Here is a 22257-nt window from a genome sequence, read left to right as displayed (position 1 = left end):
TCTGTTATTTTTCTTGCTGTGTCAAGTTGTGAGTTGGTGCAGCTGTATAAATCAATGTCCACAATTTGTTCTTTGCTATTGGGTTTTATGTTAATGTCTAGTATACTACTTGCACCTATATGTTGTATTTTGCACAAAACTCAATAAAGCTTAGTTTGTAAAAAAAAAAAAAAAATAGTAGCAGTAGCGATTCAAAATATTGTGGTCCACATTCAGATCATTCCCTGTTTTGTCATACAGAATTATTATTCACAGTTAAAAGTACTTAAAAAACAAAACAAAAAAAAAACTTTTAGTAACCATAACTTCAATGTCTTCCATAGAATGGTCTTTTTTGTAACCACTGTCCTGTGTCACCAATGTATGACCCATGCTTGCACTTGCTGCACTGAATAAAGTGCATCCCATTACTGGAGGCCAAGCTGTATGATCCTGTAAGACTGAAGGTTCCTTTTATTTGTGTGACAATGTTCAATACATTTACTTTACGTTGCTACACAGTTTGCAACATTTGCAGTACGTATTGTTCTTAGGTTGTGTTCCTTTTCTAAATCCCCGTCCTCAGAATGAAGCTTCCCGCTGATTAATTGATGTATGAGGTTGGGTGGTTGCCTGAAGGTCAGCACTGGGGGTTGTTGGAATTCTCCTTTCAGGGTTCTGTCCTCTGTTATGATGGGTTCCATCTATTTCATTATCTCTCTCATCCTTCTAGTGCCGGATTGTATGTGATTACTAGAGGTACACGGATATTTGTTTTCTTCTCTTTGTATTGTAGGAGATTTTCTCTTTGGGTTTCTAAGGCAGCGTTTATGTTTGTACTGAAAGTTTTGTTTCTGTAACCTTTTTAATGAAAGGATTCTGCTAGTACTTCTAGATGTTTATTTCTGTATTCTGGCTCAGAAAATTTTCTGTGGTATCCAGACTAATGAAGGGCCACCTTCTGGAATAGTTCACATGTTTCCACCAAGGTTTGCATTTTACATCATTCTAAACACCAGAAGCTTGTCTTACTTACACTATTATATCTGTAGTTTTGTTCTTGAATACTTCATATCCTTCTATATTATCTCAGGTCCCAAGAGGTCGATGCTCTGAGGAATGTCTTCCAGGTTTCAGAAAATCTGTAAGAGAAGGATATCACCCATGTTGTTATAATTGTGCTCCGTGTTCAGAAGGAGAAATATCAAAACAATCTGGTAAGCTTTATGTTTCTTTAACCACTTCAGCACCAGAAGATTTGGCTGCTAAATGACCAGGGCATTTGTTCCGATACGGACTTGCGTCGCTTTAACTGACAATTGTGTGGCCATGTGAAGTTGTACCCAAACAAAATTGACGTCCTTTTTCCCGACAAATCTAGCTTTATTTTGGTTGTATTTGATCGCCTCTGCGGTTTTTATTTTTTGCTTAGTGTAAACACATGATTTATGTGGTCAAAAGGCGAACTGACACAAAGTAGCGTCGTTTCGCCCAGGACAGCCAACCTTCCGCAGTAAAACTGCAGCGGCTGGTCGGGAAGGGGTTAAGAAGAATCTCATATTGATGATGTTGATGAAATTAAAACTTTCAAAGTCCTTTAAAATGATTCTGTAACCACTTTACACTTTGCAGGCTGAACATCTCCCCAAATTGTATAAATTTAATGATTACTGATTTCGCCTTTCTGCACTTTTCTTCTACCTCTGACCCTTCCGGAAGTGTTGAAGGTTTTCTCAAGCAAGCAATGGAAATCAGCTTTCTCCTCCTGTCTGCCTGAGAAAGTCTCCAACAGTTTTGTATTTATCAAACAGTAATGGTCTGAAAAATGATTACACGGAAGAGGCCAAAACTGTCAAATAGTTCCATTCTCTGTATACCGTGCCTAATGTTATTTCACTTCTTTTTACTCTACAGACAGTGAACTCTGCAAGAAGTGTCCTGAAAATGAATGGCCTAACAAAGCTAAAACGATTTGTATTGACAAGGTCAATGAGTATTTATCATACGAGGAGGACATTCTAGTTGTATTTTTTTCTATAACTTCAGTCATATTTGCTACAACATCTCTCCTTATACTTGGACTATTTGTTTGGTTTCGGAGCACTCCCATAGTCAGAGCCAATAACCGGAACCTCAGCTTCATTCTGCTCCTCTCCCTCATACTGAGCTTCCTTTCTGTATTCCTGTTCCTTGGCCGTCCTGTGGATATTACCTGTATGCTGCAACAAGTCACTTTTGGAATTCCCTTCACCATCTCAGCATCTTCTATCCTCGCCAAAACCATCATGGTCTTCATTGCTTTTAAAGCCACCAGACCTAGAAGCTCTTGTAGAAAATGGGTGGGAGTCAAACTTCCCAACACAGTCATGTTATTCTGCTCATCCATTCAGGTTATGAATTGCATTCTCTGGTTGTCCATCTCTCCACCATTTCAGGAGTATGACATGGACTCCTATCCTGGGAAGATCCTCATTCAGTGTAATGAAGGGTCAGTTATTGGGTTCTACTCTATGTTGGGCTATATGGGGTTTCTGGCAGCTGTGAGTTTTGTTCTGGCTTTCATGGTGAGGACATTACCGGACAGTTTTAATGAGGCCAAGTACATCACCTTCAGCATGCTGGTGTTCTGCAGTGTCTGGATTGCCCTGATCCCGGCCTATCTGAGCACCAGAGGGAAATACATGGTGGCTGTGGAGATATTCGCCATACTGACCTCCAGTGCTGGAATATTATTGTGTATGTTTTCTCCAAAACTCTACATTTTACTTTTCAAACCTGAACTGAATACAAAGAAAACAATTCTGGAGATGAGAATGATGTAAATGTAACACAAAGATTCAATGTATAATGCTGTAGACCAGATTAAACACATTCAGCCATATTGTTAAATCATCATCATCATTATGAAGGGCTTTTGTGTATAGGCAGGTGAACTGGATGATGAAGATTGGAGTAAGGTGTTGGAGGTTGGTAAATTAGTGTCTCCTAAAATGTCAGATAGACTTGCTCAAATATACATTATTCATAGATCATCTCTTGCTCCAGAACGTATGGCTGAATTTTGTCCCTCCCCGAGCCCCATGTGCCCCAAATGTCTAATCTCCACTGTTATCTTTGGGTATTTACTCTGGCATTGTCCTTGTATTCAGGGATTTTGGACGTAAGCTGCCCAATTCCTTCTTGGTCAGATGGGCTCACTGGTGACAATGGATCTGAGACAATGCCTGTTGGGTCTATTCCTGGACTCCGATATGGATAAACAAACTCTTAAGTTTGTGCATAAAACTTTGGTGGCAGAAAGGTGGGGGCTCAGGGATAGATACAGGCTACACCCCCCCCCCCCACTCTCACAGCCTGGATTATGTAATAAACAACAATTCTTGGACAGATGGCTACAGTCTCCACTGACTTGTACCTCATAGTGGTAACTTAGACTCCTACTCCCTCCATTGTATTAATTAACATGTAGGTTGTCCCCAATATATCACTTAATTGTGATATTGCTTCTTTAATAATATATATTGCTCATTGTGGCTCTGCCTCTCGCCCGAGAAGCCCATCTGTGTGTCAATAATATTTATTTCTGTTATTTTTCTTGCTATGTCACATTGTGAATTGGTACTGCTGCATAAATCAATGTCCTCAATTTGTTCTTTGCTATTGGGTTTTATGATAATGTCTATTATGATACTTATACCTAAATGTAACACATTGATTCAATGTATAATGCTGTAGACCAGATTAAACAAATTCAGCCATATTGTTAAATCATCTTCATAATTATGAATGACTTTTGTGTATTTTTTATGTATATTAAATACCTCCTGTCTGCATATTGTACATAAGTGGAATGAAGGTGGATGTTACACGGTGTGAAACTATATTACAGATTCATTTTTTTTCTTGCTCTTACATGCCCCCTATTGTGACTACACTGTCCATTGGACGGTGCCAATCACAAAAATATGCTGTGACCAATAAAAGCATTGCACAATGTAACCAACACCTGCAGTTAGCAGCTTGCTATCACTTTGCTCTCACACACTGATCAGTGTGTTAGAGGAAAAAAAGCTTCAAGATCACCAGCCAGTAAGGATGAGCTGAATACAGGCCCCCCCCCCCTGATTCGGTTCACACTAGAACTTGCGAACAGGAAAACACGCAAACATCCATAAAGTCTATGGGACACGAATGTGAAAAATCAAAAGTGCTAAGTCTTATATGCAAGTTATTGTCATAAAAAGTGTTTGGGGACCCGGGTCCTGCCCCAGGGGGCATGTATCAATACAAACAAAGTTTTAAAAACTGCAGTTTTATTGGAAGCAGTGATTTTAATAATGCTTAATGTAAAACAATAAACATTTAATATTCCTTCAAATTTCATTACTGGGGGGTGTCTATAGTATGCTTATAAAGTGGCACATTTTTCCCGTGTTTAGAACAGTCCCTGCAATAAAATGACATTTATAAAGGAAGAAAGTCATTTAAAACTGCTCCCAGCTATAATGAATTGTCGGCTCCCAGCAATACATATAAAAGTCATTGAAAAAAATGGCATGGGTTCCACCCTCAGTCCTCTACCAGGCCTTTTGGGTCTGGTATGAATATTAAGGAGAACCCCAAACCAAAAATAAAATACAAATCCTTACCAGGCCCGTCAGGTCTAATATGGTTATTAAAGGGAACCCTGCGCCATTTTTTTTTTAAATGGCATAGGGGTCCCCTCAAAATGCATACCAGACCCAAAGGGCCAAAACCGTACCAGGCCACATGCTCTCAACACGGGGGGTGCTTCGGAGTCACCTCTAAAGCACCTTGTCCCCTTGTTGATGGGGACAAGGGCCTCATCCCCACAACCCTTGCCTGGTAGTTGTGGGGGTCTGTGGGCTGGGGGCTTATCGGAATCTGGAACCCCCCAGATCCCGGACCCCCTATATGAATTGGTTATGGGGTACATTGTACCCCTACCATTTCACCCAAAAAAGTGTCAAAACTGTTAAAAAAAGACAAGAGCCAGCTTGGGACAAGTCCTTTGTTAAAAAAATAAAATAAAAATTCCAGCAATGTAATCCATTCTCTGAACGATGAGAGAAGAGAAACACAACAGTTTCACCTCCATGGTAGGTGGCCGCTGTCCACTGCTACCGAGGTACACAGAGGCAATATAGCACTGTATATGAGGATCGTATATCAGGTTACCAAGGCACATTAGGACACCAACCCCATCCATGCTTCCCTGGACACCACTGTACATGAAGAATACTAGACGATAGCCACCGCAAGATCCCGGATTCCCTCATCATCACTTTCTACATCACGCTCTTACCTTACAGTGGTAAGGTAAGGAGCCATTGCACATTGAGGTGTTTATACACTGAAGAGGATTCACATCACTGAAAGACTGTGGGCCGGATTCAGATAGCACTTACGCCGGCGTATCTCGAGATGCGCGGCGTAAGTGTAAATTTGCGCCGTCGTATCTATGCGCCGTACTCAGAAAACTAGATACGCCGTAAAATAGCCTTCCTCCGACCGACGTAACTTTTTTTTCGCCGGCGTATCGTAGGCGCATATTTACGCTGGGCGCATCTGCAGCTCCCATTGTTTTCGTATTCAAATATGCAAATGAGGGAGATACGCCGATTCAGAAACGTACGTTTGGCCGGCGCAGTCTACGTGTGGTGCGCGGAAGTGGAATATCTGGCTTAAAGTTACCCCTCATAAAGCAGGGGTAACTGCACCAGACTTGTTCAAGTCAGCTGGAGAGCAGCTACAGCAGCACCATTTCAGATGAGCTGAGCCACCACACTTGCAGGACAACACATCTGTATGCCAACATGCCAGGGGCAGCCGTGGTCATAGCACTACTGCGTCTACGGGCACGTAGGAGGGCACGGGAGAGGATATACCGAACGCGCATAGACGTCTTTGGCATGGGGGAATCGGAGGTGTATTGCATCTTCAGATTCAGCCCTGATGCCATCCTGGAATTAGCCAGAACCCTGCATGATGATATCACCAGCAAGACACACCACATACATGCAGTGCAGCCACTGGACAAGGTCCTGGCAACACTGCATTTCCTTGCAAGTGGATCTTTTCAAAGAACAAGTGGATTAGTGGCTGGGATGTCACAATCCACCATGAGCAGATGTGTGCACCAGGTTGTCCCCGAAATCATCAGATGCATGTCCCACCACTTCATCGGACCCACCCAGGAGCATCTGCGGCAGAAGGCAATGGCAGATTTCTTCAGAATTGCAGGATTCCCACGCACCGTGGGGGCCATTGATTGCACACATGTGGCACTATGCCCCCCCGTGACACAGAGCACATATACTGCAATCGTAAGCATTGGCATTCCATCAACGTACAGGTGATAGCCGATGCCCAATGCCTCATATGGCACGTCCGTGCCAAACACCCCAGGGCCAGCCACGACAGCTACATATACCGTCAAAGCACCATCCCAATGGAATTTGAACAGAATGTGTATGGGAACAGCTGGCTGGTTGGTGAGTGACATGGGAGTCAGGCATGACTGTCTGCCCCCATGATGCAGACATCACGAGGGGCACATGCACGACTAACATCCTACTGTCTTTTCCCTTCCAGGTGACTCTGCATATGCACTTGGACCCCATCTCATGACTCCATTCCGGAATCCCCAAACCACAGAAGAGAGAAGATACAATTATGCACACACACATACCCGTGCAGTGGTGGAACGTACCTTTGGCCTCCTGAAGTCCCGTTTCCGATGCCTGGATAAGTCGGGGGGACCCTGTTGTATTACCCAAACTTTGTGTGCCAGATCATTGGTGCATGTTGCGTGCTGCACAACTACACCATGAGAAAGGGCCTGGAGATTGACCGACGTGATGACCTGACCCCCCAACCACACAGTCCCCCCCTGCCCGAGGGTACCCCATCTGCTGAGGGATCAGCAGTCAGGAGATGCCTCGTGGTAGGCTTCTTTGCACATTAAACACACACATTCATCATGGCACAAGGAGAATGCACGCATGCACACCACTGTGGCCCCTAGCACACACCCCACATCCACATCACATTGGATTAGCCCAAGTCCACCAAGCAGGACTTGGGAGCAGCAACGCCACGGCAAGGCTCCAAATATGTTGCTGACCATTCATACCACATTCACACGGCCGTGGGGATAAAATCTCCCCAACGAGCCAGGGTGACACCCCTTACTGGCAGGAGTGTCACCCCCACATTCACACACCAGTCACACTGTAGCCTGCACTCCTGACCGTGTGCAGGGATTAGAAAACAAAAAACTCATAACCTGAGTGAAAATAATAAAAAAACTCATGATCTGAGTATACAAAATCATAAAAAAAACTCAACATTTGAGCCAAAAAGAAAATCAACAAAAATAAATCATCTGCCCTGGCGTGGGCTGCGCCTAGTGCCTAGGCTCTTGGTCTGCAGTCGCCCGGGGGGAGCCTTAGGTGGGGGAGTTATCTGGTGGAGGGACATCCCCCGGTTTCTCCCTGGCTGCCTGGCTGCCCTCCAATGCCAGGGCGATGCGGCGGAGGTAGGTGCTAGTCACCGCCTGCATTCGCAGCTGGCGGGTGGTGTTATTGCGCTGGTGGCGCTGTGTCTGCCTCCCCTCCTCTCGTACAGCAGCTGCCAGGCTCCTCCCCTCCACCTGCATGGCAGCCTTATTGGCCTGGACTGCCTCTGCCAGGCTCCGCACCTCCGTTACTAGGCATGATGTGGTGGCCTGAAGATCCCCCATACATGTTAGAATGCCAGTGCAATTGGCACTCACGTCCTGCAGGCTAGAAATAAATGCCACATTATGTCCCTCCTGCTGGGTGAGGGCCTGCTGCACAGAGAGTGCACAGGCAGCCTGGGTCTGAGCCGAGGAGGCCAGGCTCTCTGCCACCTTGTGCAGGTCCCCCACTAATGCTGACATGTGGTGGCTTTGGCGGGCCTGGTCCCTGGCCAAATTCGCCTCCAAGGCCTCCGGGACACCTCTTGTTTTCCGGGTAGCCTTCCTTGGGGCAGAGGAGGCTTGTTGCAGGCTGGATGGGGTGGCCCTTGAGGGGCTATCCCTGATGGGGGAGGTGGCCCTTGAGGGGCTATCCCTGATGGGGATGGTGGCCCTTGAGGGGCTATCCTTGATGGGGACAGTGATCCTTGAAGGGCTATCCCTGATGGGGGAGGAGGTTGGGGAGGGAACAGGTATGGGGGTCTCCTCAACTATAAAAAACCTGTCCTCAATATTGACCTGCTCCTCTTCTACTTCCTCAACAGGTGAGGAGGGGTCACTCTCGGGCCAGGGATGGGGTCGGTCACCCAGCAGCCGACGACGGCCCAGCTACCTCCTGGACATCTGAGGATGACACAAAACATTCACATGTTGGTGGACCCACACACTTGTCACATGTTCCCTTGCCCCCCCACACATGATACACACCAGAGAGAAGATAAAACACACTTACCTGTCCTCAAGGGCTGATCAACAGAATCAAAGCCCTCCAGGCCCTCCACCAGCTCCCTATCCAGGCACCTGGCAATGATCATCTCATCGGCAGTGAGGGTTAGGTTGGTGGCTGGTCTTTAGCACTTAATTTATGGTAATGAGCCATCTTTCACTAGAGCACAACACCACATATTGGCCCAGATTCAAGAAGCAATTGCGCCTGTGTAACCATAGGTTACACAGCGCAATTGCTTACTTGCTCCGGCGTTACGAATGCTCCTGATTCAGGAACATCGTAACGCAGACTGCAGCCTAAAATCTGCGTGGCATAAGGATCTTATGCCACGCATATTTTAGGCTGCATTCTTGCGATGACCGCTAGGGGGCGCTCCCATTGTGCTCAGTGTATAGTATGCAAATTGCATACTAACACCGATTCACAATGTTGCGCGAGTCCTGCGTACGCAAGTTACGTCGTTTCCGTACGGCGTGTTTAGCGTAAGGCTGCTCCTTCTAATAGTAGGGGCAGCCAATGCTAAAGTATACCCGTCGTTCCTGCGTCGCGAAATTTGAATTTCACGTTGTTTGCGTAAGTGATTCGTGAATGCCGCTGGACGCCATTCACGTTCACTTGGAAGCAAATGACGTCCTTACGACGTCATTTGCCGCAATGCACGTCGGGAAAGTTTCCCGACGGAGCATGCGCTCTACGCTCGGCGTGGGAGCGCGCCTAATTTAAATGATTCCCGCCCCCTACGGGATCATTTAAATTGCGTGCTCTAGCGCCGGGCAATTTTGCCGGCGCGCCCGCGCAATTCATGGAGCTTCTGCTCCGTGAATCAAGGGCAGCAGAGCAAATTTGTGGGGGCGCAGGGCAAAATCGTTGCCCTGCGCCTCCGCAAAAAAAGTGCAAATCTCTTTGAATCCGGGCCTCTGATTTATATATATATATTTATTGTTGGTATAGATTGACCAATCCGGTGTCTGGTGCAACTAGTGTTCCATTATTTATTATTATCTATGTAGCGCAGGATTATTCTCTTTGGGCCAGATTCACGTAGCCCGGGCGCAGCGTAACTTAACCGATTTAGGTTACACCGCCGCAAATTTTCTGGCTAAGTGCCCGATCCACAAAGCACTTACCTGGAAATTTGTTGTATCCTAAATCCGTCCGACGCAAGGCGGGCCAATTCAAATGGGGCGGGTACCATTTAAATTAGGCGCGCTCCCGCGCCGGACGTACTGCGCATGCTCCCGATGCAAATTTCCCGACGTGCTTTGAGCGAAATTACAACGCGCCGACGTTTTGTGAATCGCGACGTGAAAAAAAGACTTGTGCCGGGAAAATTTTTTTTTTTTAAAAAATTCAAAAGCAACGCGGGAAAGACGGGTATACTTTTACATGGTGTACTAATTTTACACTTTGTAAAAGGTGCCCTATCTTTGCAACGGCAAACTAACACTTGCGGCGACGTAACGACGGGAAAAAGTTTTGTGGATCGCCCTAACTGCTAATTTGCATACCCTGCGCTGGTTTACGACGCAAACTCCCCCCAGCGGCGGCCGCAGTATTGCATCCTAAGATCCGACAGTGTAAAACTATTACACCTGTCGGATCTTAGGGATATCTATGCGTAACTGATTCTATGAATCAGTCGTATAGATAGAAACAGGGATACGACGGCGTATTAGCAGATACGCCGTTGTATCCCTTTTGTGAATCTGGCCCTTTATGCCCCGTACACACGATCGGAATTTCCAATGGAAAAAGTCAGACGGACTTTTTCCATTGGAAATTTCGACCGTGTGTATGCCCCATCGGAGTAATTCCATCAGAAATTCTGATGAATTCCATTGGAGTTTACATAGAGAACATGTTGGGCTAGATTCACGTAGCTGCGCCCATTCATACGGCGGTGCAGCGTATCGTATTTACGCTGCGCCGCCGTAAGTTTGAGAGGCAAGTGCTGTATTCACAAAGCACTTGCCTCCTAACTTACGGCGGCGTATCGTAAATGGGGGCGGCGTAAGCCCGCGTAATTCAAATGTGGAAGGGGGGGCATGTTTTATGCTAATGTGTGATGACCTGACGTGATTGACGTGTTTTCCGAATGGCGCATGCGCCGTCCATGTACATATCCCAGTGTGCATTGCTCCCAAGTATGCGGCAACAACGTATTGGTTTCGACGTGAACGTAAATTACGTCCAGCCCTATTCACGAACGACTTACGCTAACATCGTAATAAATTCAATCTTTGAAGCGGGAACGACGTCCATACTTAACATTGGCTGCGCCACCTAATAGCAGGAGCAACCTTACGCCTGAAAAGCCTAACGTAAACTACATAAATAAATTGCGCCGGCCGTACGTACGTTTGTAAATCGGCGTCCCTAGCGGCCAACGTAATATTGCACACAATTCTACGCCGCCGCATTCAAGTTACGTCGGCAGAGGAAGCCTATAGGAAGCCTATTTTGTTTGCGTATCTGCCTTTGAGAATCGGCGTAACGATACACGGGTGCAGATTGGAAATTACGGCGGCGTATCTGGAGATACGCCGCCGTAAAAGCTACCTGAATCTACCCCGTTCTCTTTTACTCCAATGGAATTCTGTCGGAATTCTGATGTGAATTTGGTCGGACAAAGGTCCAATCGTGTGTACGGGGCATTAGTTATTCAATTGGTTCCACTAGATTTTAGTTAGGGTTATCAGAGTAAAGGAGGCGGAATACAAATGCCCCCCCACCCCCACACACTTTTCACATATTTATTAGTAAAGAAAAATTTTAAAACATTTATAAATTTCCTTCCACTTCACAATTATGTGCCACTTTGTGTTGGTCTATCATATAAAATAACAATAAAATACTTTTACGTTTTTGGTTGTAACATGAAATGTGGAAAATTTCAAGGGGTTCGAATGCTTTTTCAAGGCACTGTGGTAATTATAGCAGAGAGGGAGCTATATATATATAAAGGCATATCCATATATCAATAAATAGGTGCATATAACCATAGGGATAGCGTAGGAATAACTGAGAATAAAGAGCTCACAACTAGGGATGAGCCGAACATACCCGGGTTTGGTTCGTGCCAGAACGTTCGAACAGACCACGGGTTTTGCGCGAACATTTAGAACCCCATTGAAGTCTATGGGACTCGAACGTTCGAATAAAAAAAAACGCTAATTTTAAAGACCAATATTCAATTTAATGTTGGAAAACGTCTTTCAGAACCCGGGTCTTGCCCCAGGGAACATGTATCAATTGAATTTTTTTTTTTTAAACGTCAGTTTTTCCGGAGCAGCGATTTTAATGATGCTTAAAGTGAAAAAAAAGAAAATGAAAAATTCCTTCAAATATCACACCTGCTGTGTGTCTATAGTAGTGGCACGTGTTTAGAAATGTCCCTGCACAACATGAAATTATTATAAGAACAAAGTAATTTAATACTGCTTGCGCACGTGCTGTGTGGCAACAATATCTTGATAATTTTAGGGGTGGTGGGGGGGGCATTATTTTTTTGTGAAAGCAAAATTGTAGAAAAAAGGGCACCCCTCAAACATACTGTAATTGGAGAGCAACAAAGAGCCACGTGCAAAGTATTGCATCAACAAATGTTATTAGGTGCCCCTGTTACACAGGGGCACAAAAATGTGTCCGTAGGCACAACACAACACTGCAACCCCTCCCAATATCTGTAATTGGAGCGCAACAAGGAGCCACGTGCAAAGTATTGCATCAAAAATTGTTATTAGATGCCCCGTTACACAGGGGCACAAAAATGTGTCCGTAGGCACAACACAACACTGCAACCCCTCCCAATATCTGTAATTGGAGCGCAACAAGGAGCCACGTGCAAAGTATTGCATCAACATTTTTTATTAGGCGCCCCTGTTAAACAGGGGCAGAAAAATTAGGCCTTAGGCACTGGTGGCGGAGCACAGAAAAACAAAGGGCCAGATCCACAGCCAGCGGGCTTAACTTAAATCTTCCTATTTAAAAAAAAAGAGATGCGGCGGGAAAAAAAAAATGTTAAAAAAATTTGACAGCGTCGCGGGGAAAGAAGGGTCTACTTTTACATGGTGTACTAACTTTACACTTTGCAAAAGTAGCCCTAATTTTGCGTTTGCAAACTAACAACTTACGGAGACTTCACGAAGGGAAACCGCTTCGTGGATCTCCGTAAGTGCTAATTTGCATACCCGACGTGGAATTTCAGTGGCGGCCGAGGTACTGCATCCTAAGATCCGACAGTGTAAAACTATTACACCTGCCGGATCTTAGGAATATCTATGCGTAACTGATTCTGTGTATCAGTCGCATAGATAGAAACAGGGATACAACGGCGTATCAGTAGATACGCCGGCGTATCCCTTTTGTGGATCTGGCCCAAAATTTCTTACTAGCTATCAGCAAGAAAAGTGAGGAGGAGAAGGATATTCCATTAGCAGCATAACAGGACAGTCACTCAGCATCAGCAGTCTCAAAGGGATCTGACATTTCAACAAAAAATTATTATTCAATAACATCAGCATCAGGTGCTTGGTAGCTGGTGTTGATCCAAGCCTGATTCATTTTGATGAAGGTCAGTTGATCAACAGAGTCGGTGGAGAGGCACACCCTGTGATCGGTCACAAAGCCTCCAGCAGCACTGAATGTGCGTTCTGAAAGAACACTGTATGCAGGGCAAGCCAGTAGCTCAATTGCGTACTGTGCAAGCTCTGGCCAGTGATCCATCCTCAAGACCCAGTAAGCCAGAGGATTTCCGGTGGGGAAGGTGTCCAAGTCGGATCTTGCCGCTAGGTATTCCCGGACCATGTAAACCAGACGCTGGCAATGGTTGCTGGAACCGGTCAGACCTTGGGGCTGCGGACTAAAAAATTGTTTGAATGCATCGGTCAGATGGCCACCTTCTCCACCGCTCCTTCTCTGACTCACCGAAGCCTCAGCAAGACGTTGTCCAGGGCCAGGTTTTGTCAATCCTCTGGGAACGCATTGCACAGACCCTTCTGCAAGGCCTCCCGCAGAAGTTTCATCTTCTGCTCCCTCTGCGATGGCAACATAAGGTCCACTACCTTACTCTTGTAACGTGGATCAAGGAGAGTTGCCAGCCAGTAATGATCCCTCTCCTTGATAGCACGTACACGAGGATCCTTACGCAGGCTTTGCAGGATCAGGGAGGCCATGCAGCGTAGGTTTGCAGAGGCATTCGGGGCACAGTCCTCTGGGTCACTGAGGACGACAGGATCCGCAGCCATCTCATCCCAGCCACGTAAAAGTCCACATGTTCCTTGGGACTGTAAATGATCCCTTGAAGACTGCTGCTGTTGATGCTGAGTGCTAGGCTCCACCTCCATGCTGCTGATACAATCATCCTCCTCCTCCTCCTCATCCTCCTCCTCCTCTTCCTGTGTTCTAGGTGGGCAAGCAGGAACAGTGTCTGGATAAAGGGGGCCTTGAGAGGTAAGGAAGTCCTCCTCTTCCTCCCTCTGTTCTGCCTCAAGGGCCCTGTCCATTATTCCACGTAGGGTGTGCTCCAACATGTGAATAAGCGGGACAGTCTCACTGATGCATGCACTGTCACTGCTCACCATCCTCGTGGCCTCCTCAAATGGTGACAGGACAGTGCATGCATCCCTGATCAAGGCCCACTGGCGTGGTGAAAAAAACCCAAGCTCCCCTGAGCCAGTTCTGCTGCCATATTGGCACAGGTACTCATTGATGACCCTCTGCTGCGTGTGCAGCCGCTGCAGCATGGCCAACGTAGAGTTCCATCTGGTGGGCATGTCACAGATTAGGCGGTTCTTGAGCAGGTTGTATTCCCTCTGGAGGTCTGTCAGCCGAGCAGTGGCATTATATGATCTTCGGAAATGCACACAGACTTTCCTGGCCTGCTTCAGGACATCCTGTAAGCCTGGGTACCTGCCCAAGAACCGCTGCACCACCAAATTGAGAACATGCGCAAAACAGGGCACATGGGTTTTCCCTCTCGCAGGGCAGAGAGGAGGTTGGTGCCATTATCGCTGACCACCATTCCAGGCTTCAGCTGGCGTGGCGTCAACCACCTCTGAGCCTGCCCCTGCAGAGCTGAAAGAACCTCTTCCCCAGTGTGGCTCCTGTCTCCCAAGCACACCAGCTCTAGCACCGCATGGCATCTCTTGGCCTGCATTACTGCGTAGCCCCTCGTACGCCTACGCAGCACGGCTGGTTCTGAGCAAACATCACCACAGGAAGAGGCCACAGAGGAAGAAGAAGAGGAGGGGGTGGAGGAGAGAGGTGTGTCACAAGCAGTAGTAGTGTTTTGGAGGCGTGGTGGCGGAACAACCTCCAAAACTACTGTACCTTGCCCTGCGTCCTTCCCAGCTGCCAGCAGAGTCACCCAATGGGCCGTAAAAGACAGGTAACGTCCCTGTCCATGCCTGCTGGACCATGAGTCAGCGGTAAGATGCACCTTACCACTGACCGCCCTGTCCAGCGAGGCATGGACATTGCCTTCCACATGCCGGTAGAGAGCCGGAATCGCCTTCCGTGAGAAAAAGTGGTGTTTGGGTACTTGCCACTGAGGTACTGCACATTCCACAAACTCACGGAAGGGGGCAGAATCTACCAACTGAAAAGGTAGCAGTTGAAGTGCTAGCAATTTTGCTAAGCTAGCATTCAACCGCTGGGCATGTGGATGGCTGGGAGTGTACTTCTTTTGGCGCTGCAGCAGCTGGGGCAGGGAAATTTGTCTGGTACTATCAGTAGATTGCCCGCATGTACTACCACTACTACGTTGTGACACACCTATTTCTACACCTTCGGTGCAGGCTTCAGAGAGGACTGGGGGTCTAGTGGGGTTGGAGGTCACACAAGGGCAAGGGGAGGTCCGCTTCGGTCTTTGGTGTGGGTCTTTCTGGTATGCTTGCCAACGAGCTGCATGGCAGCTTGACATATGTCTGGACAAACATGTGGTGCTCAAGCGGGTGATGTTTTGGCCACTCGAGATACGCTTGAGACATATGTTGCAAACAGCAAAGGTACGATCTGATGGACATGTTTCAAAAAAGGCCCACACCAAAGAACTTTTGCTGTACCGTTGAGACACAGCAGCGCCACGTAATGCAGTTGGTGTGCTGCCCTTAAGCTGACCCCTGGAGGGCATCCTGCCTCTTTGGAGATGTGCCTGTGCCTTGTCCTCCTCCTCCTCTTCCTTCTCCTCTCTCCTATCAGGCACCCAGGTAGAGTCAATGACCTCATCATCCCCTCCCTCCTCATCATCACTGTCGAAAACATGGCAGTATGCTTCAGCTGGGGGAACATCACTCCCAGATTGTTGTCCCTCTCGGCCACCCCCTCTCCCTGGGCTCACATCAATGCCTTCCTCTATCTGTGTTCCGTCATCGGAGTCTTCAAAACGCTGCGCATCTTCATGTAGCATGTACCCAACACTGTACCCAACACAAGTTCGGGGGACTCCTCAGGAGGACACGGTGGGACTAGGGAAGGATTGTGTGATGCCATTGTGCAGAGGGAAGAGGACGCCTTGGCAGCTTTGCCAGACAAACTATGATCAGTCTGTGTGAGAGAGGATGAGGAGAATGAGGAAGGCTTGGTCATCCACTCCACTAATTTCTCTGCATGTTGAGGCTCAACACGGCCAGCTCCCGAAATGAAGGACGAGCGGCCACGTCCACATGCTGAAGAGGATGCACCACATCCACCACCAGCGTTACCTCTAGATGCAGAGCCTGCTTGCCCTCGTGACTCTCTGCCTCTCTTTGTCCTTCCAGCCATATTTATGCGTTCAGGTGTTATGTAACAAAATAGTCGCAGTCACACCGACTACGTTCAGGTGTTAGTAAACTGCACACACGCAGTAAGAGGGACTGCGTTCAGGTGTTATGTAACAAAATAGTCGCAGTCACACCGACTGCGTTCAGGTGTTAGTAAACTGCACACACGCAGTAAGAGGGACTGCGTTCAGGTGTTATGTAACAAAATAGTCGCAGTCACACGACTGCGTTCAGGTGTTAGTAAACTGCACACACGCAGTAAGAGGGACTGCGTTCAGGTGTTATGTAACAAAATAGTCGAAGTCACACCGACTGCGTTCAGGAGTTAGTAAACTGCACAAACGCAGTAAGAGGGACTGCGTTCAGGTGTTATGTAACAAAATAGTCGCAGTCACACCGACTGCGTTCAGGTGTTAGTAAACTGCACACACGCATTAAGAGGGACTGTTATGTAACAAAATAGTTACAGTCACACCGACTGCGTTCAGGTGTTAGTAAACTGCACACACGCAGTAAGAGCGACTGCGTTCAGGTGCTATGTAACAAAATAGTCGCAGTCACACCGACTGCGTTGAGGTGTTAGTAAACTGCACACACGCAGTAAGAGGGACTGCGTTCAGGTGTTATGTAACAAAATAGTCGCAGTCACACCGACTGCGTTTAGGTGTTAGTCAACTGCACACACGCAGTAAGAGGGACTGCGTTCAGGTGTTATGTAACAAAATAGTCGCAGTCACACCGACTGCGTTCAGGTGTTAGTAAACTGCACACGCGCAGTAAGAGCGACTGCGTTCAGGTGCTATGTAACAAAATAGTCGCAGTCACACCAACTGCGTTCAGGTGGTATTAAACAGCACCCGCGCAGTAAGAGCGACTGCGTTCAAGTGCTATGTAACATCACACACGCAGTGATACCAACTGCGTTTAGGTGGTATTAAACAGCACCCGCACAGTAAGAGCGACTGCGTTCAAGTGCTATGTAACAGCACACACTAAGTGACACCAACTGCGTTTAGGTGGTATTAAACAGCACACACGCAGTAAGAGCGACTGCGTTCAAGTGCTATGTAACAGCACACACGCAGTGACACCAACTGCGTTTAGGTGGTATTAAACAGCACCCGCGCAGTAAAAGCGACTGCGTTCATGTGCTATGTAACAGCACACACGCAGTGACACCAACTTCGTTTAGTTTCTATTAAACAGCACACACGCAGTAAGAGCGACTGCGTTCAAGTGCTATGTAACAGCACACACGCAGTGACACCAACTGCGTTTAGGTGGTATTAAACAGCACCCGCGCAGTAAGAGCGACTGCATTCAGGTGCTATGTAACACCACACATGCAGTGACACCAACTGCGTTTAGTTGCTATTAAACAGCACACACGCAGTAAGAACGACTGCGTTTCTGTGCAATTCAATAGCCCACTTGCATTAAAAGCGACTGCGTTTCTGTGCAAATAAATTGCACACATGCAGTAACAGGTAATGCGTCTATGTGCAATTAACTAGCACACGTTGAATAACACAGACTAATATTTTAAAGCTAATCCCTAATGCAGGCAATACAACACGTTAGAGCACTGCATGTAGAACAATCCCCTGCCTGACAGATACTAATAGCAGATCTAGCTGAGCTATACAGTTTATAAATATATTGACAACTCCTAGGGATGTGAATATATTCTCTACAAACTGTAGATTTAACTATACTGACTAGCCTTCCTGCTCTATCTATCTATCTATCTATCTATCTATCTATCTATCTATCTATCTATCTATCAATCTATCTATTTATCTATCTGGTAGAAAAGACACTGGGGCTGATTTACTATCCTCTGTGCGCTGCGCTGGTTCATGCCTTAATTAGTACTCCGGGTGAAGTCTTAATTAGGCACATGAACCAGCGTAGCAGCCGGCACATTGCAAGTAATATGTAAAGCCGCGCCGAACTCCCTATAGAAGTCTATGGGAGAAATCAATAATATGCAAGTTTTGTCCTAAAAAGTGTTTGGGGACCTCAGTCCTGCCCCAGGGGACATGTATCAACACTTTTTTTATTTTTTAAAACGGCCGTTTTTTCAGGAGCAGTGAAATTAATAATGCTTAAAGTGAAGCAATAAAAGTGAAATATTCCTTTAAATTTCGTACCTAGGGGGGGTGTAAAGTCAGCATGTGAAATAGCGCATTTTTCCCGCACTTAGAACTGTCCCTGCACAAAATGACATTCAGAAGGAAAAAAAGTCATTTAAAATTCACACGCGGCTATAATGAATTGTCGGCTCTGACAATTCAAAGAGGATTCATTTATAAAACAAACAAAAAATGTGTAGGGGTCCCCCAAATTAAATTACCAGGCCCTTCAGGTATGGAATGGATATTAAGGGGAACCCTGCCGTAAAAACAAACAAAAAAAAGACGTGCGGTTCCCCGCAAATATCCATACCAGGCCCTTCAGGTCTGGTGTGGATTTTAAGGGGAACTCCACCCCAAATAAAATAAAATGGCGTGGAGTCCCCCTAAAAATCCACACCAGACCCTTATCCGAGCATGTTAACCTGGCCGGCCGCAGAAAAGAGGGGGGGACAGAGTGCGGCCCCCCTCTCCTGAACCGCACCAGGCCACATGCCCTCAACATGGGGAGGATGTCCCCATGTTGATGGGGACAAGGGCCTCATCCCCACAACCCTTGCCCGGTGGTTGTGGGGGTCTGCGGGCGGGGGGCTTATCAGAATCTGGAAGACCCCTTTAACACAGGGGACCCCCAGATCCTGGCCCCCCTCTATGTGAAATGGTAATGGGGTACATTGTACCTCTACCATTTCACCCCAAAAAAATGTCAAAAGTGTTAAAAATGACAGTAGCCGGTTTTTGACAAATCTTTTATTCTCTTCTTTCCGCGGTTCTTCTTTCATTCGGGTTTCTTCCTCTGCTTCTTTCTTGGGTCTTCTCGTCCACATCTTGCCCGGTGTCTTCTCCTATCTTCTTCTCCTTCTGTCGGCCTTCTCGTCCCGCATCTTGCCCGGTGTCTTCTCCTGCCTTCTTCTCTGTCTGCCAGCCTTGTCGTCCACATCTTTTTCTTCCCCGGACGCAGCGCTTGAAATTGAATTAACCGCTCCTGGGACCACTCCCGGGACCCGCCCCCCTCTGACGCCACAAGTTAACTCATTTGAAAGTCATGTGCGTCAGAGGGGGGCGGGGTCACAGAGCGTCACACGGCGGGGGAATTCAATTTCAAGCGTGCCGTCCAGAGAAGAAGAAGCCGCCGCACTATGCGGACGAGCTTCCAATTGAAGTTCCCGCCGTGTGACACTCATGTGACCCCGCCCCCCTCTGACGCACATATGCCACACGCGGACTTTCATATGAGTTAACCTGTGGCGTCAGAGGGGGGCGGATCCCAAGAGCGGAACACGGCGGGATCTTCAATTTCAAGCGCAGCGCCCAGAAGAACAAGAAGATGTTGGACAAGAAGGCCGACGGAAGGAGAGGAAGATAGGAGAAGACGTTGGGCAAGATGTGGACGAGAAGACCCAAGAAAGAAGCAGAGGAAGAAACCCGAATGAAAGAAGAAGAAAAAACGCAGAAAGAAGAGAATAAAAGATTTGTCAAAAACCTGCTACTGTCATTTTTAACACTTTTGACATTTTTGTTGGGGTGAAATGGTAGAGGTACAATGTACCCCATTACCATTTCACATAGGGGGGGCCAGGATCTGGGGGTCCCCTGTGTTTAAGGGGTCTTCCAGATTCTGATAAGCCCCCCGCCCGCAGACCCCCACAACCACCGGGCAAGGGTTGTGGGGATGAGGCCCTTGTCCCCATCAACATGGGGACATCCTCCCCATGTTGAGGGCATGTGGCCTGGTGCGGTTCAGGAGAGGGGGGGGGCCGCACTCTGTCCCCCCCTCTTTTCTGTGGCCGGCCAGGTTAACGTGCTCGGATAAGGGTCTGGTGTGGATTTTTAGGGGGACTCCACGCCATTTTTTTTTTATTTGGGGTGGAGTTCCCCTTAAAATCCACACCAGACCTGAAGGGCCTTGTATGGATATTTGGGGGGACCCCACGCCATTTTATTTTGGTTTTTACAGCGGGGTTCCCCTTAATATCCATTCCAGACCTGAAGGGCCTGGTAATTTAATTTGGGGGGACCCCCATACATTTTTTTTTTTAATGAGCAATGACTGTATTCTTTATAGCCATGAGTACTTTAAAATTACTTTTTTTTTCACTTCAGAAATGACATCTTGAACAGGGACAGTTCTAAGCACGGGAAACATGCGTGTATCCCCCCCCTCCCCCCCTGTATGAAATTAAAAGGAATATTTAACTTTTATTATTTCACTTTAATCACTTCCATACTGCGCCTATTCTGGCACTTCTCTCCTCCATGTAAAAATTATATTTTGTTCCTGGGAAATTACTCAGGACCCCCAAACATTATATATATAATTTTTTAGCAGACACCCTAGTGAATAAAGTGGCGGTCATTTTTTATTTGATTTCCAACAGTATTTGCGCAATAATTTTTCTAACGCCTTTTTTTTTTGGCCCAAAAAAAAAACGGTTTATGAATTAAAAAATAACAAAACAGTAAAGTTAGCCCAATTTTTAGGGATAATGTGAAAGATGATGTTACACCAAGTAAATAGATACCTAACTTGTCACACTTTAATATTACACACACTCATGGAATGGCGCCAAACTTCGGGACATAAAAATATCCATAGGCGATGCTTGATTTTTTTTTACAGGTTACCAGTTCAGAGTTACAGAGGAGGTCTAGGCTAGAATTATTGCTCTCGCTCTAACGCACGTGTCAATACCTCACATGTTCGCTTCTGAATGCAAGCTACTAGGGACAGGGTTTTTTTTTTTTTTACCTAATATTTTTCTTTTTGCACTTTTCTCTCCCTTTTTTTTATTTTGGATCACTTTTCTTCCCTTGTAATAGGACTAGTAAACATCCCTTGTAATAGGACTAGTGTGTGACAGGTCCTCTTTATGGAGAGAGGCGGGGTCAATAAGGCTGGAAAGCATGGTATTGCAAATCTCCCCAATCTCCCCAATTGGACACAGATAATACAAAATAAACTGACAGGGCCTATAGCCCTCCCTCCATCCATCCATCCAAAATTAAAGAAAATAAAAAGTGTTGATTATAGTTCTAGTTGAAGTACAAATTTCAGAGAGTTTTATTGAGAGGCCTAAGAAAATATAACCATGCCAATAGGCCAGGATACAATGTTGCTAATATGTAGGAATGTGTGTGATAGGGCCACCCACAAACACCACCCAATGTTAAATAAAAAAATATTCATTTGCAAATAAGTATTATCTGCTCATTTTTTGGGGATGTCTGCACCCCTGATAGTGACAACATTTGTGAGGTGTCTTCACCCTTTCTAATTCAAATTCATTCACTTCCTGTCACATAGCCAAACAGGAAGTGAGGGTAAATCCTTACTAATATCTTTTCTTGGGGACACAGAGATCAATCTAAATAGTTTCCCATTATGTAAATTGCACTCTAGCATTTTGCTGTGTACACCCCAAATTATTAGGGATCTTGGACTTTGGGGTCCATTTACTAAAGGCAAATCCGGGGGGGGCGCTGGGGGCCCTGATTGGTCAGACGGACTCGGCGGCCTGCTGCCGGGGGGCAGCCTGACCCCTCCTGAGGTTAGGCGCTTGTTTTGACACCCCGGGGCAGGCCTGTCGACCGCTGTGGAGGTCGTTGGGGTTGCTGCAGGGAGGAAGGTAAGACGGAGGTCCATGGTGGCCCCCCTTCCTTCATGCGCGCCCGGTCGGCTTTCCCTTATAACTTGCGCGGCATATGTGGTCCGCTTGTTGTCCGTTGGGTTGGTCGGGTTGGCCTCCGGTTCCCGGCCCCTCCTCATGGTACCGGTAAACCCCTTTTATTACCTGATGAGAAGTTGGTGTGCCACCCCTACATCTTTAGCCTCAATTTATGTGTATTGTACGGGGGAGGGGGCCCCCATTTTCGGCCTGCTACCTGGCCCTTAAATTTCCTGTGATATTA

At 46.7% G+C, this 22257-nt stretch overlaps 1 protein-coding gene across 1 annotated transcript; it reads left to right on the top strand.

The window, feature by feature from the left end:
• Nucleotides 1-1955: 1955 nt before the first annotated feature.
• Nucleotides 1956-2801, top strand: LOC120926440 (vomeronasal type-2 receptor 26-like; the record flags this gene model as incomplete). Its single annotated transcript, XM_040336392.1, has 1 exon — nt 1956-2801. A coding segment is annotated over one exon (846 nt), but the record flags the coding sequence as incomplete, so codon positions are not given.
• Nucleotides 2802-22257: the final 19456 nt, after the last annotated feature.

This window comes from Rana temporaria, chromosome 1 (genome assembly GCF_905171775.1).
Source record: "Rana temporaria chromosome 1, aRanTem1.1, whole genome shotgun sequence".
Classification (NCBI taxonomy): Eukaryota; Metazoa; Chordata; class Amphibia; order Anura; family Ranidae; genus Rana; species Rana temporaria.
The sequence above is the reverse complement of the archived record's forward strand: the minus strand, read 5'-3'. Positions and strand labels throughout refer to the sequence as shown.